Genomic DNA, 12,318 nt, shown 5'->3' with positions numbered 1-12,318 from the left:
TTTGTTGCAAATTTATTTGAGTTGATTTTCTTCTTCTTTTTTCCTAGCATTTTGAATATATATTATAAAGTGTTGATTTATGTTAATTTAATTAATTTATAAAATTATTTTTTAAAAATATTTTTAAATAATTACCAACAAAATTACCAATGATATATTTTAAGGGATATACCAACGGAATGAAGAGGATAATTTTTTTTACATGGTTATTTCATCAGTAAATCTATCGGTAATAATATTTTTTTATTATCAATAGATTTACCGATGGATAAAAAATTACCAATAAAATATTCATCGATAGAGTATTTTTGTTAATAATTTTGTTGATAAATTAATTACCAATAGAATATGTATCTTACGCTGACGAAATTTTTTCATCGGTAAAATTGTTAAATGTTGTAGTGTAAATTTAGGGATGAATAAGAGAAATTGAAATGATTATTTAAAGTATGGAGATTAATTGTAATAAATCAAACTTTTTAAGATAAAATTATAAAATTAACCTTATATATTTTACTCTGCATCTTAAAAATCGTAAGCTCTAATAGTAAAACTTTGCACTGAGGCTCTTCATATTATCTTAATATATCAGACGAGATTGCGGATCAAGATTTAATCTCTCTTTTAAAAAAATTATTGTTCCGTCCATGTGAATAAAATCAGATAATTATTTGTACAATAAACCCATTGCTATAAATATGCGTTAATCCGTACCAAAAAATATGGGTTTATGCAACTACTCCTATACGATGATCGGTGTAGTCCACGAACGTTACAATTTCTAATCTTTTTTTTTGGTCGAAAGAAAATGTTACCAATTATCGATAAATCTTTAACCTTAGAGCAGGGAGTTCTTAGGTTACGGATTCAAGTCATTTTTCTAGATACTAAAATATTTTAGTGTGAAAAACGTTTTAATTAGAAGAGAGAACTAGAGAAGCCCTTCAAATTAATATTCAATACTTCTCTTTTCATAATAATATAATTTTTATTATCTTGCTAACCACTAACCCATAGAGCATTTAACTACTGCTTGTGGATTATAGGGCCTTAAGCGTAAAAAAAAAAAAACAATTAGGAATATGCATTATAGCCATTTCACCAAAAAAAAAAAAAAGCATTCTAGAAAGGAAAGACAAATGTGAAAATAAGAAATATTGGTGAACTGACCGAAAGAAAGAAAATGCAAGAAATCTGACTCCGCGCATTTTCGACAAGGAGATCAAAAAATTTTAAGACGCATCGATTGCTGCGTCCCTGTGAAGAATGCAACTTAATTATTAAAATTTTTGATTTATTTTTAAAGATTATTAATTTGAGTTTTATAAATTTTAAAATTATTATAATTTTAAGATTCATGATATTATTAAAATATATACAAGCTGACAGAATATTTATATTAATTAGAAAAAAAAACTACATTATTTAAGATCTCATGATGAACTAGCCAGTAGCCTTGTGGAGGGGGCATTGACAAACAACAGAATTATTATTTGTTCCTCGCTATTGTTATCATTATCATAATGTTGCTAGGGTCCAATATTTAGGTGGTGATTTAAAATAAAAAAACTACCAATTAAGCTCGTTTGACCTTCGGTTAATTTCAATCACAATGGTTAACAAACAAGGCCCCCCTCTCTATCTTCTCGGTTATTTCCATGTATTCTAAAAATCAACCAATCATATCCAGACAAGTCATCGAGCACATCGAGCTGTGCCATCTACGCATTGCTCTTCAGTTTTCGTTGCACACAAATAAGGCTACTGTGTACTTTAGTAAAACTTAAATAGAAGTGAAAGGTCTCCAATAATTCATGCTAGATTTAGCATAAAGGTAATAACCTGGCAGGGCCGGGTTTTAGTACATTTAGCAAGCAGTGACCAAAACATGTGGAGCACTTTGCAGGGGATGGGTAACCAGCTCTAATGGGATCTTCAGCTTTTGGTTGGGAATTTGATGTGCTCTTTGCTTCAACTTTATTAATCTCCACTTCTCTCCCTCTCAATCCAAAACCCAACTCTATATATAGTGTGCATGATTTGGTCAGTTTTGTTTCTCTCTCTTTCTTCTGTACTATTTAACTTTTGAGAGACGGGTTTTTTACTTTTGTTATTTGCGATATGATTTGAGCTAGACTGTTGTTGTTTTTTCTTTCTATCTTGATAGGTCTCCCTTAACCATAAAGAACTCATGATGGAGAGGAAAAGTTTGAGTAGCAACGTGAACGGCCATAGTAATATTGGAAGTAAAGCGTGCAACGACAATGACAAGAAGAAGAAGCTTAGAGATTCATGGAACTTTTGCAGCTGCCAAAGCAATGGACATGATTATCTTGGTGGGCTTTCTTGGCCTCCAAGATTGTACACTTGTAGCTTCTGCAAAAGGGAATTTAAATCTGCTCAAGCTCTTGGAGGTCACATGAATGTTCATAGGAGAGACAGAGCCAGGTTGAGACTGTCACCTCCAAGGGATGACCAGTATCCTATTCTGACCCTTAACCTGAACCCTAACCCTAGTTTCTGTACTCCATTCAATTGCACAATACCATCCTTGGTTACTCCTCCTCTTACTGCACTATCTACACCATCTTTAGCTTCCGAAGTCAGGAAATGGACCGTTGGTGGTAACCCTCTCGACCCTTCAAGCCCCAACCTTTCTGATTTAACAACAAACGGGAGCAGAAAATCCTTCTTTGAAAACTTCGATGGTTTCACACGGCAAGATGGATTCAAGATCTGGAATAAGGGTGAGATTGTGAGGTTAGATTTGGATATTGGTCTTGCCAGTGACTCCAAGGATGATTTGGATTTGGAACTTCGACTGGGATCTCTTAATTAGGTGAACATGGGCAGCCTCATCAACGCAAACTAACACGTTAAACCTTGGAAGCTTGTAGTTGCACCAGTTGTGAGATTATGTATTATAAGATGTCTAATTGCTTAGTTATTAATCCTCCATAGTTTCTTGCAAAGTTAAGGAGATATCAATTTCAAAAGCCAATTAATATTGTCCCTCGCCTAGAACTCGTGTTTCTTTTACTTTGATTTTCACATGTTATTTGTTCTGTTATCAAGTCTCTTTTTTCGCTTAATCATGTCAGTAATAATGTTATCTAGATTTTCTGTCAGCATATTATATAGTTCAGCTAGTATAACTCTTGTCTTTTGTATATAGCATATATGTTTAGCTTCAGTTAATTTAGACTGTGATATCTCCCATTTCTTTAGAGAGAGAGAGACAGCCGTTGGGTGTGAGATGAAGAATTTTGATGATTCATCCATGAAAAGAATGTCGGCTTCTTCTTCTTGTTCTTTTTTTTGTAATTTTTCTCCTTTGTAGGTAGCGTGGATTGTGGTTCTTGTTAGGTTAACTGTAACTTAACAACAAAAGGAGTTATTCTAATTAAAAATGGAAGAAATATAACTCTTCCAGTAGATGTATTTACACTGTATTGTGATTATTCTGAACAAAAAAGAGACCGATCATGCAGTTTAGGATTCTTGAAGAAAGATAATATGGAAGAAGAAGAAGAAGTAGAGGTGGATGGGAATAGAGAAACATAGGAGGTCTTCCTGCTCTACCAACAGATTTCTGAGCGATTTATAGCCACCAAACCAAAATTAAAGCGAGGGATGTGTAGCAAATTAACAGCAGGTTTGCTGGTTGACAAAAGTTATTAATTATATTTTATGAGTATGTGCGGAAATGATATACAAATGTTGTTTTTTAAATTTATCAAAATAGTATTATTTTTAATTTTTGATATAAATTAATATATCAAAATGGGGGGGAAAAAACTAGCAGTGAGATTACATGATGTTGCATGAACTATGATATACAACAAAAAAATAAAATAATAAATAAATATATATATATATATATATATATATATATATATCAAATAAAAAAAATTGTGTGGTGAGGTTAGAAGATTTTTTTTTTTGTAGATTAATTTGAGAGTTTTTTAATTTCTTAATTAAGATGCTCTCTTAATCTAAAAACAGTAAGGCTTGAAGTTTGAACTGAAATTATTATGTAAAAGGATGAGGTTAGCCGAGGCAAATCATTGACTGTTGAATCAAAACAACTTTGATATCGAATCAAAGTATAATTAATCGCACATGGTAAGCCGCCGACCCCTTCCTTTTTCTTCTCTAGTATTTAATCATTGTTCTTCTTTTGCCTTCCATTATAATCTAGAGATAAGCAGCTCTGCCTCCATGGCAGTTGACGGAAAGATTTCGAAGCTAAATGTCTTTGTTGAATATCATGGGGAGAAGATTATGTCGAAGAAAAGCACCGAGCTTTGTTTGAAACTTAGAAACCTCCAGCTATACGTACAAGATGATGGAAATTGACTTATATTTTAACTTTTTGAGAAGTCTTTTTCGATACATGGAGCAAATGCTCTGTTGTTTCAATCATGATGGCAGACCTTGGAACCAAGTTCCACCACCTACTTCGTAAGTGTAAACTGTGCAAAAGCCATCATGCCATTTGATCTTTTCTCTCTTCAAGTGCATTGAAGAAACATGAGAACAAAGAGTCCAGTAGTCAATTAGCCACCTACCAATTTGGTAGGCTACGTTTAGTATTGTAATTACTGTGTTTTTTAAATGTGATTTTTATTTAAAAATATATTAAAATTATTTTTTTGTATTTTTTATTGAACAACATTTAAAAAAATCATATATTTTTTTGTGCCAAATGTATTTTGAAATCCAACTAAGCAAACAGGTAGACATGCAAAGCTAAACAGCCTCAGTGATCCAAGTTTCAACATTCAGTTTATATGAGCAAAATCGCCTTCTTCTTCTTCTAGCTTGTGAATCATTGATTGATATGTATATACTTTCAGGATATCATCAAATAAAAATCTTGTATTTGTGAAGACAAATAATATAGGCGTCGTGCGAATTCATTTAAACTTTATGCGGAAAGAAAATCTTTCAATTTTTACAATCACAATTCTACTTGTGTTGAAATTAATTTTTATTCATTTATTTTTATTTTTTTTGCAATGGTTAGTTTAGCAATTGACCACGCCATAGTCATTGATATAGCTTTATATTAAGTTGGTGTTCCATTGAAACTGTGAGTCCGCATTATTTTTTTAGTAAAATATTTAAATGTTTTTAGCACGTTTACAAAAAATAATAATTTAATAACTTAAGTTATAATTCCAACCAACTAAATAAACTAAATAAATTGGTTTTATTTAAATAATAGGAAAAAAAGGATAGCAAATGAGAAAACACACACACACATATATATCTATATACCGATCAATAAAGATTAAAATAAATAAATAAAATAATATATTATCAACTTGAATTGAATAGTGAAATTAAAAATAAAAGAGTTAAGAAAAAAAATTATAAAAATAAGAATGAATTTAAAAATATCAGTACATGATAAAAAAGACTTGAACATATAGAATCTTTGAACATGTTTACATAAAAAAATCATGAATGTAAATCTAAAGACTTATACATGTATCTAATACATCAAAATCATTGTGTAAATAAATAAAGAAAAAAATAAATTAATGATAAATAAAAATATAATTGGAAAAATCAAAATATCAATGTAAATCAAGATATTTAATATCGCAACACGAATCATTTACCTCGTTGTATTTAATGAAATTGTTTATGAAAATCAATTTATAATAGCGATTCACATATACATAAAATTTATTGAAGAAAATAAAAGAAAAAAAATATTATGCAGCATATATTAAAGATATTAAAAAAATAAATATTTAATCTATATAAAGTATTCAAAAAATTATAGATGAATCATACTGACCTATGAAAAAATTAAACGTACTTAATATAATTAAAAAATAATTGATATTCAAAAAAGGCTAAAATACTTGAAAAAATCATAAAGAAGGGATATTAATTAAAATATAAATTTAAAAATTATTTTAAAAAACACATATAAAAAAGAAATTAATATAAAAATTAAAAAAGAAAAAGCAATGAGGCCATGTGTTGTTGGGCATGGTAAGTCAGGTCTGGCACCTAACACAATAAAAAAAAAAAAGCCTGCGCTCGAGCCTTTAGGTTTTGTATTTTAACTCAAAAACTTGTTTTTAATCTATTTTTTATTTAAAACACATAGAAAACAACCTAGAAAATTTGTGAAATCAATCTATGACCCAAAAAACATAAAAAAAAATAGCCCAGAACTCGAAATCAACCATAAACCAAAACTCTTTCTAAGCCTAGATTTGTTATTTAGGTGAAAAAAAAACCTAATATTAAGTCTCATCATTATATGGAATATTTTGACACAAGATTCAACCATTTCAGTGGTTAAAAGATTTTTTTATGACAACTTTTTCTCTCTAAGCTAGAATCCAGTGATTCCCTCTCCTTTGCCTAAAAAAGGACTCCAAAAAAAGAAAAATGAAGTTTAGTCTTAAAATATATTGTTTAAAAAAATTTATAGGGATTGATTATAGAACAACTTAAAAAGATGGGGGGGCTAAAACGAGTGTTTTAAATAAATTAAAGACCTATCATCTATTTTACCTTTTTTTTATCACTTCAGCTCTCTGTCTTTCAATTCAAACCTCACCCCATAAAAAAAATATGCAATTTGGCTAAAATTAGGTCTTAAAAGGGCTCAATTATGCAAAATAAAAAAGTTTAAAGCTCAAATTGATTTTTTTTTTAAATTACAACCCTTAATGAACTATGAGATGATGAATAGTAAAAGATGGCTATAGTGTTTTACCTACACACTTTAGTTTTTCAAAAATTAACTAAAAAAGATGAAAATAAAGTTTAATACGAAAATGTTTTTCTAAAAAATTATAAGGATTAGTTATCGAATACTTAAAAATATAAGGGGTTAAAATGAATCTTTCAAACAAATTGCAAACACGCCACCTATTTTATCATATTTTTTCACTTTAATCCCATATCTTTCAATTCAACCTTCATCCCCAAAAAAAATTCAATTTGGCTATGAGTTGAACTTAATTATGCAAAAACATACTTGACAATCCAATCAAATTTTTTTATTATAAAAATCACTATTACAATTCATAGTGAATTGTGAAATGATAAACAATAAAAAATAGCTATAATATTTTACCTATGTCGCACATGTACGGCATTACGGTAATCATCCTCCTGAAATCATGATATAGGATGGAGAAATGGACAGGACATTATTATCCTTTATTAGTAAAAAAAATAAGAATCAGAGTCGTCATCTAATATTTTAATCACTAACAACTCTAACTAATCTTAAAGTTTGAAAAAGAGAACTGGTTGTGTAAAGAGAAAGTGTTAGCACCTCTAAGATATCTTATCCGAAGTAAGCTGTATTGTTTAATTATTTTATATAAACTAAGATATTGTTGTGTTTTCTAATTATTGATATGTTTAAAGTTTTTAAAAAACCATTCTCGATAAGAAGATTCTTTTTTCATCGTGTAAAAAACTTAACCGTTCTAATATCTATATATAAAAAAGAATTATTTTTTATTTAATATTAAAAATATATCTTGCGTATAAGTTTGTAATTTTAAATACTAAAAGAAAATAAAATAATTATTTTATATATTTTGAAATATAGGCAACGAAAATAAGAAAAAAAAATAAAAAATGGATAATCAATGATTCATTAAAAAAAAAAAAACTACTCATTAAATAACTCAAAAGGCAAAGATTTGATAAATCTGAATTTGCACGAATTTGGCTAGTACCAATTGAGAGTAGAATGGCGATGAGGAAAAAAAATGAAAATGAAAGGTTTCATGAGAAGTGAAGGTGAAGAGATACAAACGTAAGCAATCTCTATCATTCATGTGTGTGTTAAATCACCTGCTGATACATACACTACCACACCCATGATCCATGTGATATCATATACACAAATGAGAGGTGAGTTTTGTTTTTTTGGCTGAGCCTTTGGATGCGCTCTTTTTCCCAATCTCTGATGGTTTTGCTTGTTCCCGACATTGTCTGGACGTCAAAGGTATGATGGTTTTCCTTAAACAGAATGCAAGGTTTTGGTCAGCGCAGAGCATGCCAGACAACTAAAAGACTAAAACTCTTACTGTATATGGTTCTTTAGTCAAGACAGACACTGCTCCCTCTTAGACACCGCTATCCCCCACACCCAACCCCTACTGTCCTTGGATATAATTTTTTTTACTGTACAGTCATAAATATCTTATCCATTGTGATGAGCGAGGCACTTTCCTATGTCCTTTTTTTACTTCGCTTTCAATCGATTAGCTGACAGTTTGTTTTAACTCTCTGGGAAATGGATCAAGTACAAAACTAATCGATTAGCTGACAATTTCTCTTAACTCCCTGAGAAATGGATTATGTAAAGGACAAATTGGGCTTATCCTCGGTGTACTTTACCTTCCTCCGTCCTCGAGGGCTTAATCTTGCATGGAGTGAATTCGTTTAATCACGGAGAAGCTAGTTCGATCAATGTGTAAATTCATTGCTTGAATATTCACGAGGTGTTGCATGGATTGGAGCCCTGGATAAGCTAAATAAACTACATATCGTGCAATTTGTCAATTTATGTGTTTGAATTTGTATATAGCTAGGTTATCAAAGCCTTACTATAGAGCAAACATCCGTAAGACGCGTTGGGCGGGTGTTGTTAGTGTAGCTATAAAAAGTCATTTGTTGCCATAATCGCAATGATCAACTCTCGCTTTTATCAGAGGCCCATTTGCAATATCATAATGTACACTAAATTCCATTTTAATTTTTTTTTATCATAATGTGAAAAAAAAAGAGAGGCAAACTTAACGCTTTTTCTATAGATAGAAATGCATGAAAAAAGGATAATTATTATAAATATTTTGTAAAAAGTTCTACTTATATTTATCAATATCAATAATTTAGTTAGATCATTAGATGTCCAATAAATGGGCCACCGGTCAATTAATGATTCATGTTTTTTTTTAAAAAAAATCAAATTAGTGATTACTTGAAAATAGATTTAACATTTTAGATATTTTTTTTCTTTGATAGGAAGATATATAGAGAGGGAATTATATAATGAGTAATGTTCAACATTAAAAAAAGAGTATTTTTTGTCACTTTTTTATATTTAGCATTATTCTTCCATGATTAGTTGTTTTTTTCTTCCGGTTTCAACTCATTAAATTGGGGTTGCAGCCCCAGCTTAGAGTTGCTAGCGTTGGGATTTTTTTTTCTTTTAACATTTCTACTTTTTTTTTTTGGGCTTTGCTACCAGACGAACCGGCTGGGTGCCTCGTCATTCTGAAAGCGGAAAGAATTGAAGCAAACCACATGTTCACAATTCTTAAAACAATGTACCTTTTACAAACTCTACCTCTGTCAAGTAAGATACTGATGATATGTGATTGAGGATCCTCAGAACGATAGCACCCCCCGCACCAGGTCTTATCATTAGCCTTATAGCACAAGTTCTTTCAGATCCTGACTTCACGCTAGGCTATGGGGCCGGATTGTTGGTCGACGTACAAATTATGCCTAGCTACTGTGTTCGAAATCTTCCCTCAACAATCAGTTCTCTGCATTAGACAACTCTGGCCTACCGATCTACATAACCATGGCCGTTCATTTTGTAGATAAAGTCACTATTTCTTGCATCGGTCAATAAAATTTACCAGCTAGATGACAACCGGACCAATCATGTGGTTTGGTTTTGAATTGTGCTGAGAATTGAGCATTGAGCTGCAAGAATTGTAGGCCCAATAATAGCTCACTTCCTCAAAAGAAATTGTTTATATATATAATTATCAAAACACCATTCTGTTAATTTTTTATATTAATATTGTCAACATAATATTGTGATATACAAACTGTAAATAAGTTTTATACTCTAAACCCCTTGAAATATTTAAAAATTCAGAAAAAAAATCATATAAAATCCAAATGGGTTAGGTATTAAATGGAATTTAGATGTGCTGCTTCTTTAGTATGAAAAAATTGTTTAGGGGTTTTCAAATACAAAAATATTTAGATGGGTTTTTTCGATAAAAAAAATGTCTTAATTAGAAGGGAGTTTTGGCGATTATCTTCTTCTTTCTTTCTTTTTTTAACTAACCGTAGGAAAAGAGTTCAAAAACAAAACATGCTAATGCGATAAGAAATCTCAACCCTTGAGAATTTTAATCGAGTAGAAGCATCTGACTCCTTTGGTAATGTATTCACATGTATCATTAGAATGGTCAAATGATTTACTCGAAGGAGGAACTACTGGCGCAATCAATTTATCTATAATAATATTGTTTGGTAATCAATTAAATGCAAAAGGCAAAATTTTAGTTCTTTTTTTTTGGTTTTTTATGATAGTTTCCTTTTAAGTCTAAATTTTGTAAACCAGCTAAATTTTAGCCCTCCTATCTGCAATGAGGCCGATGTGCCTTGAACTTGTTTTGCTTGGGTCAATATATACAACAAATAACAGTTTGTATACTTCTAGAACTAACTAATTTGTCAAAAACGATAAGATAACACATGAGAAACTGTAGATGAGCTTGATTTGTCCTCTTAACAGGTACATCTCGAGTAATATATCATCTCTTTTTGTATAATATTAGAAATTTAGTGTCACCTGATTTTTACTATAACATCTAAATACGTATGGTAAAAAAAGAGCCATGAAGGGTCATTGCCTCAAGGGACAGCATTTAATTAGTAGAAATGCGGGTATTTTTAAAGGGAGCCCCCCATTCCCCACACCTGATAGTTGTGAAAATAGAGAGGAAGGAGTAGAGACCATTAAGATAGAGGAGAAGCTACCTGAGTGCTTATTTCAGTGAAAGTGAGTGGAGGGGATGGCATAAAGCAAGGCCTTTCCCCAGTCGGCGCACATCACCATCGATCTCTCTGATCAATCTTCCCGAATCCCAATCCTTTTATTTCACTCCTTATCCCTCGTGCATTGCTTTCAAGAACATATGCACTTCGACCTGAAGCACCACTTCAATAATTTTCGTACTTGGGTTCAATATGGGCACGCGAGATCTGTGTTTTTTTCTCGGTGTCGTTATTAACCAAGGTGCAAGGAAAATCGAAGTAGGATTTAAACCCTGGTACGGTTGCACCCTACATGCAGCATGCATCAGTATCTTGATGGAAATATAGTCATTGGACTGCATATATGGCAAGGTATTTTTGCTAGTGTGATTAGATTATATGGACTATATGACCACAACTATGCAGATTCTGTACTGTGCATTGCATGTTTACATTAGCTGGTCCTACCTGCTGCATCACTGCTAGTTCTTGAAGAACCGATCCCTCCTAGAAAATTGAAGCGAAGCTTTTCAAGAAACAACAATTAATTCACTCGGAACGCTTAATACAGCACGTATTACGAAATCCCTTTTAAATTACCAAATAAAGCTATTGATTTTATAGCTTTCACATCCGCGTGTGTATATCAGAGATGAAAGCAAATTGAAAACCTAGCTCTGACCCGTGTGTGTGTGTAATTTTTTGTTAATAAGTTGATCATCCAATGAAATAGAAGAATGTTTGCATGATTGTCTCTTTGCAGTATAGTTATGAAAGTCGACATGGCGTGACGGATTGACATAAATCCCAGGTGACTTGGGAATTTTGCTGAATTTCAAATAAATAAAATTTGAATCTATAATTGGTTTGGCCAAACCCAGCTAACTACAAGTTTATCAATATAACTAGGATGAGACCTGACTTTGTATGTGTGTGTATTCAATAAATATAAAATTAATTTATAAATACGTAGTTCCACATTTTTTTTTTATAATTTATATTCATTTAAATTGTTTTTTTTACTTTTGAGATAACTATTTATAACCTGAATTGTTTTTTTAACTTTTTTTATTTGAAATAACTATATTATTTTTAATGCCTTATATTTTTTTAATAACCTTATCTCTTGACCAGGTGAACCCTAGAACAGGTTTAATAATTATCCTTACATCACCATTAAAGCCTGGCTATCCATCTAATATTAATTCAAACTTCAGGCTTTAAAATTGAGATTTTGAAGTTTGAAAAATTAGTTTAACCTGTTGCAACTTAAATAACTTTTATTGAGTTTTACTTTCGAGGAAAGTTCCAGCTGATTGCGAATATAAGTATGACTATAAACCTTTAATGGGCTGAGCGAGCTTTCGTGAGTCTAAATTACTTGGTAATCTACCAAAAATTAAAATAATAAAAATGGATTATGCCGATTTCGATTACCATGCCAGGCTTGAACGTGCCAAACTATACATGGGCCCGTCGTTTGCAGTACGGGCCCATGTCACTGCAGGCTAGTTTCATCTTCTTTACACCTAGTTGTTA

General features: G+C 31.1%; 1 protein-coding gene across 2 annotated transcripts; it reads left to right on the top strand.

The window, feature by feature from the left end:
- Positions 1–1,822: 1,822 nt before the first annotated feature.
- LOC105129472 (transcriptional regulator SUPERMAN-like) lies at positions 1,823–3,046 on the top strand. Of its 2 annotated transcripts, none has more exons than XM_011031555.1 (2): positions 1,823–1,945; positions 2,168–3,046. In XM_011031555.1, the coding sequence occupies exon 2, from the start codon at positions 2,192–2,194 to the stop codon at positions 2,837–2,839; it is 648 nt and encodes a 215-aa protein (XP_011029857.1). In that variant the 5' UTR covers positions 1,823–1,945; positions 2,168–2,191; the 3' UTR covers positions 2,840–3,046. The 2 variants fall into 2 exon arrangements, with proteins under 2 accessions (XP_011029857.1, XP_011029856.1); XM_011031554.1 differs by having other exon boundaries at positions 1,823–2,043.
- The last annotated feature ends 9,272 nt before the right edge of the window (positions 3,047–12,318 follow it).

The sequence above is a fragment of the Populus euphratica genome, unplaced genomic scaffold (genome assembly GCF_000495115.2).
Source record: "Populus euphratica unplaced genomic scaffold, PopEup_1.0 scaffold18.1, whole genome shotgun sequence".
Lineage (NCBI taxonomy): Eukaryota > Viridiplantae > Streptophyta > Magnoliopsida > Malpighiales > Salicaceae > Populus > Populus euphratica.
This window is presented reverse-complemented; position numbering and strand designations above follow the sequence as displayed.

Excerpts from the sequence above, each read along its gene's own strand:
- LOC105129472 (XM_011031554.1), top strand. The coding sequence starts at position 1,927 with ATGGGATCTTCAGCTTTTGGTTGGGAATTTGATGTGCTCTTTGCTTCA. Across the intron at positions 2,044-2,167 it reads TATATAGTGTGCATGATTTG|GTCTCCCTTAACCATAAAGA; the intron begins GTCAGTTTTGTT and ends CTATCTTGATAG.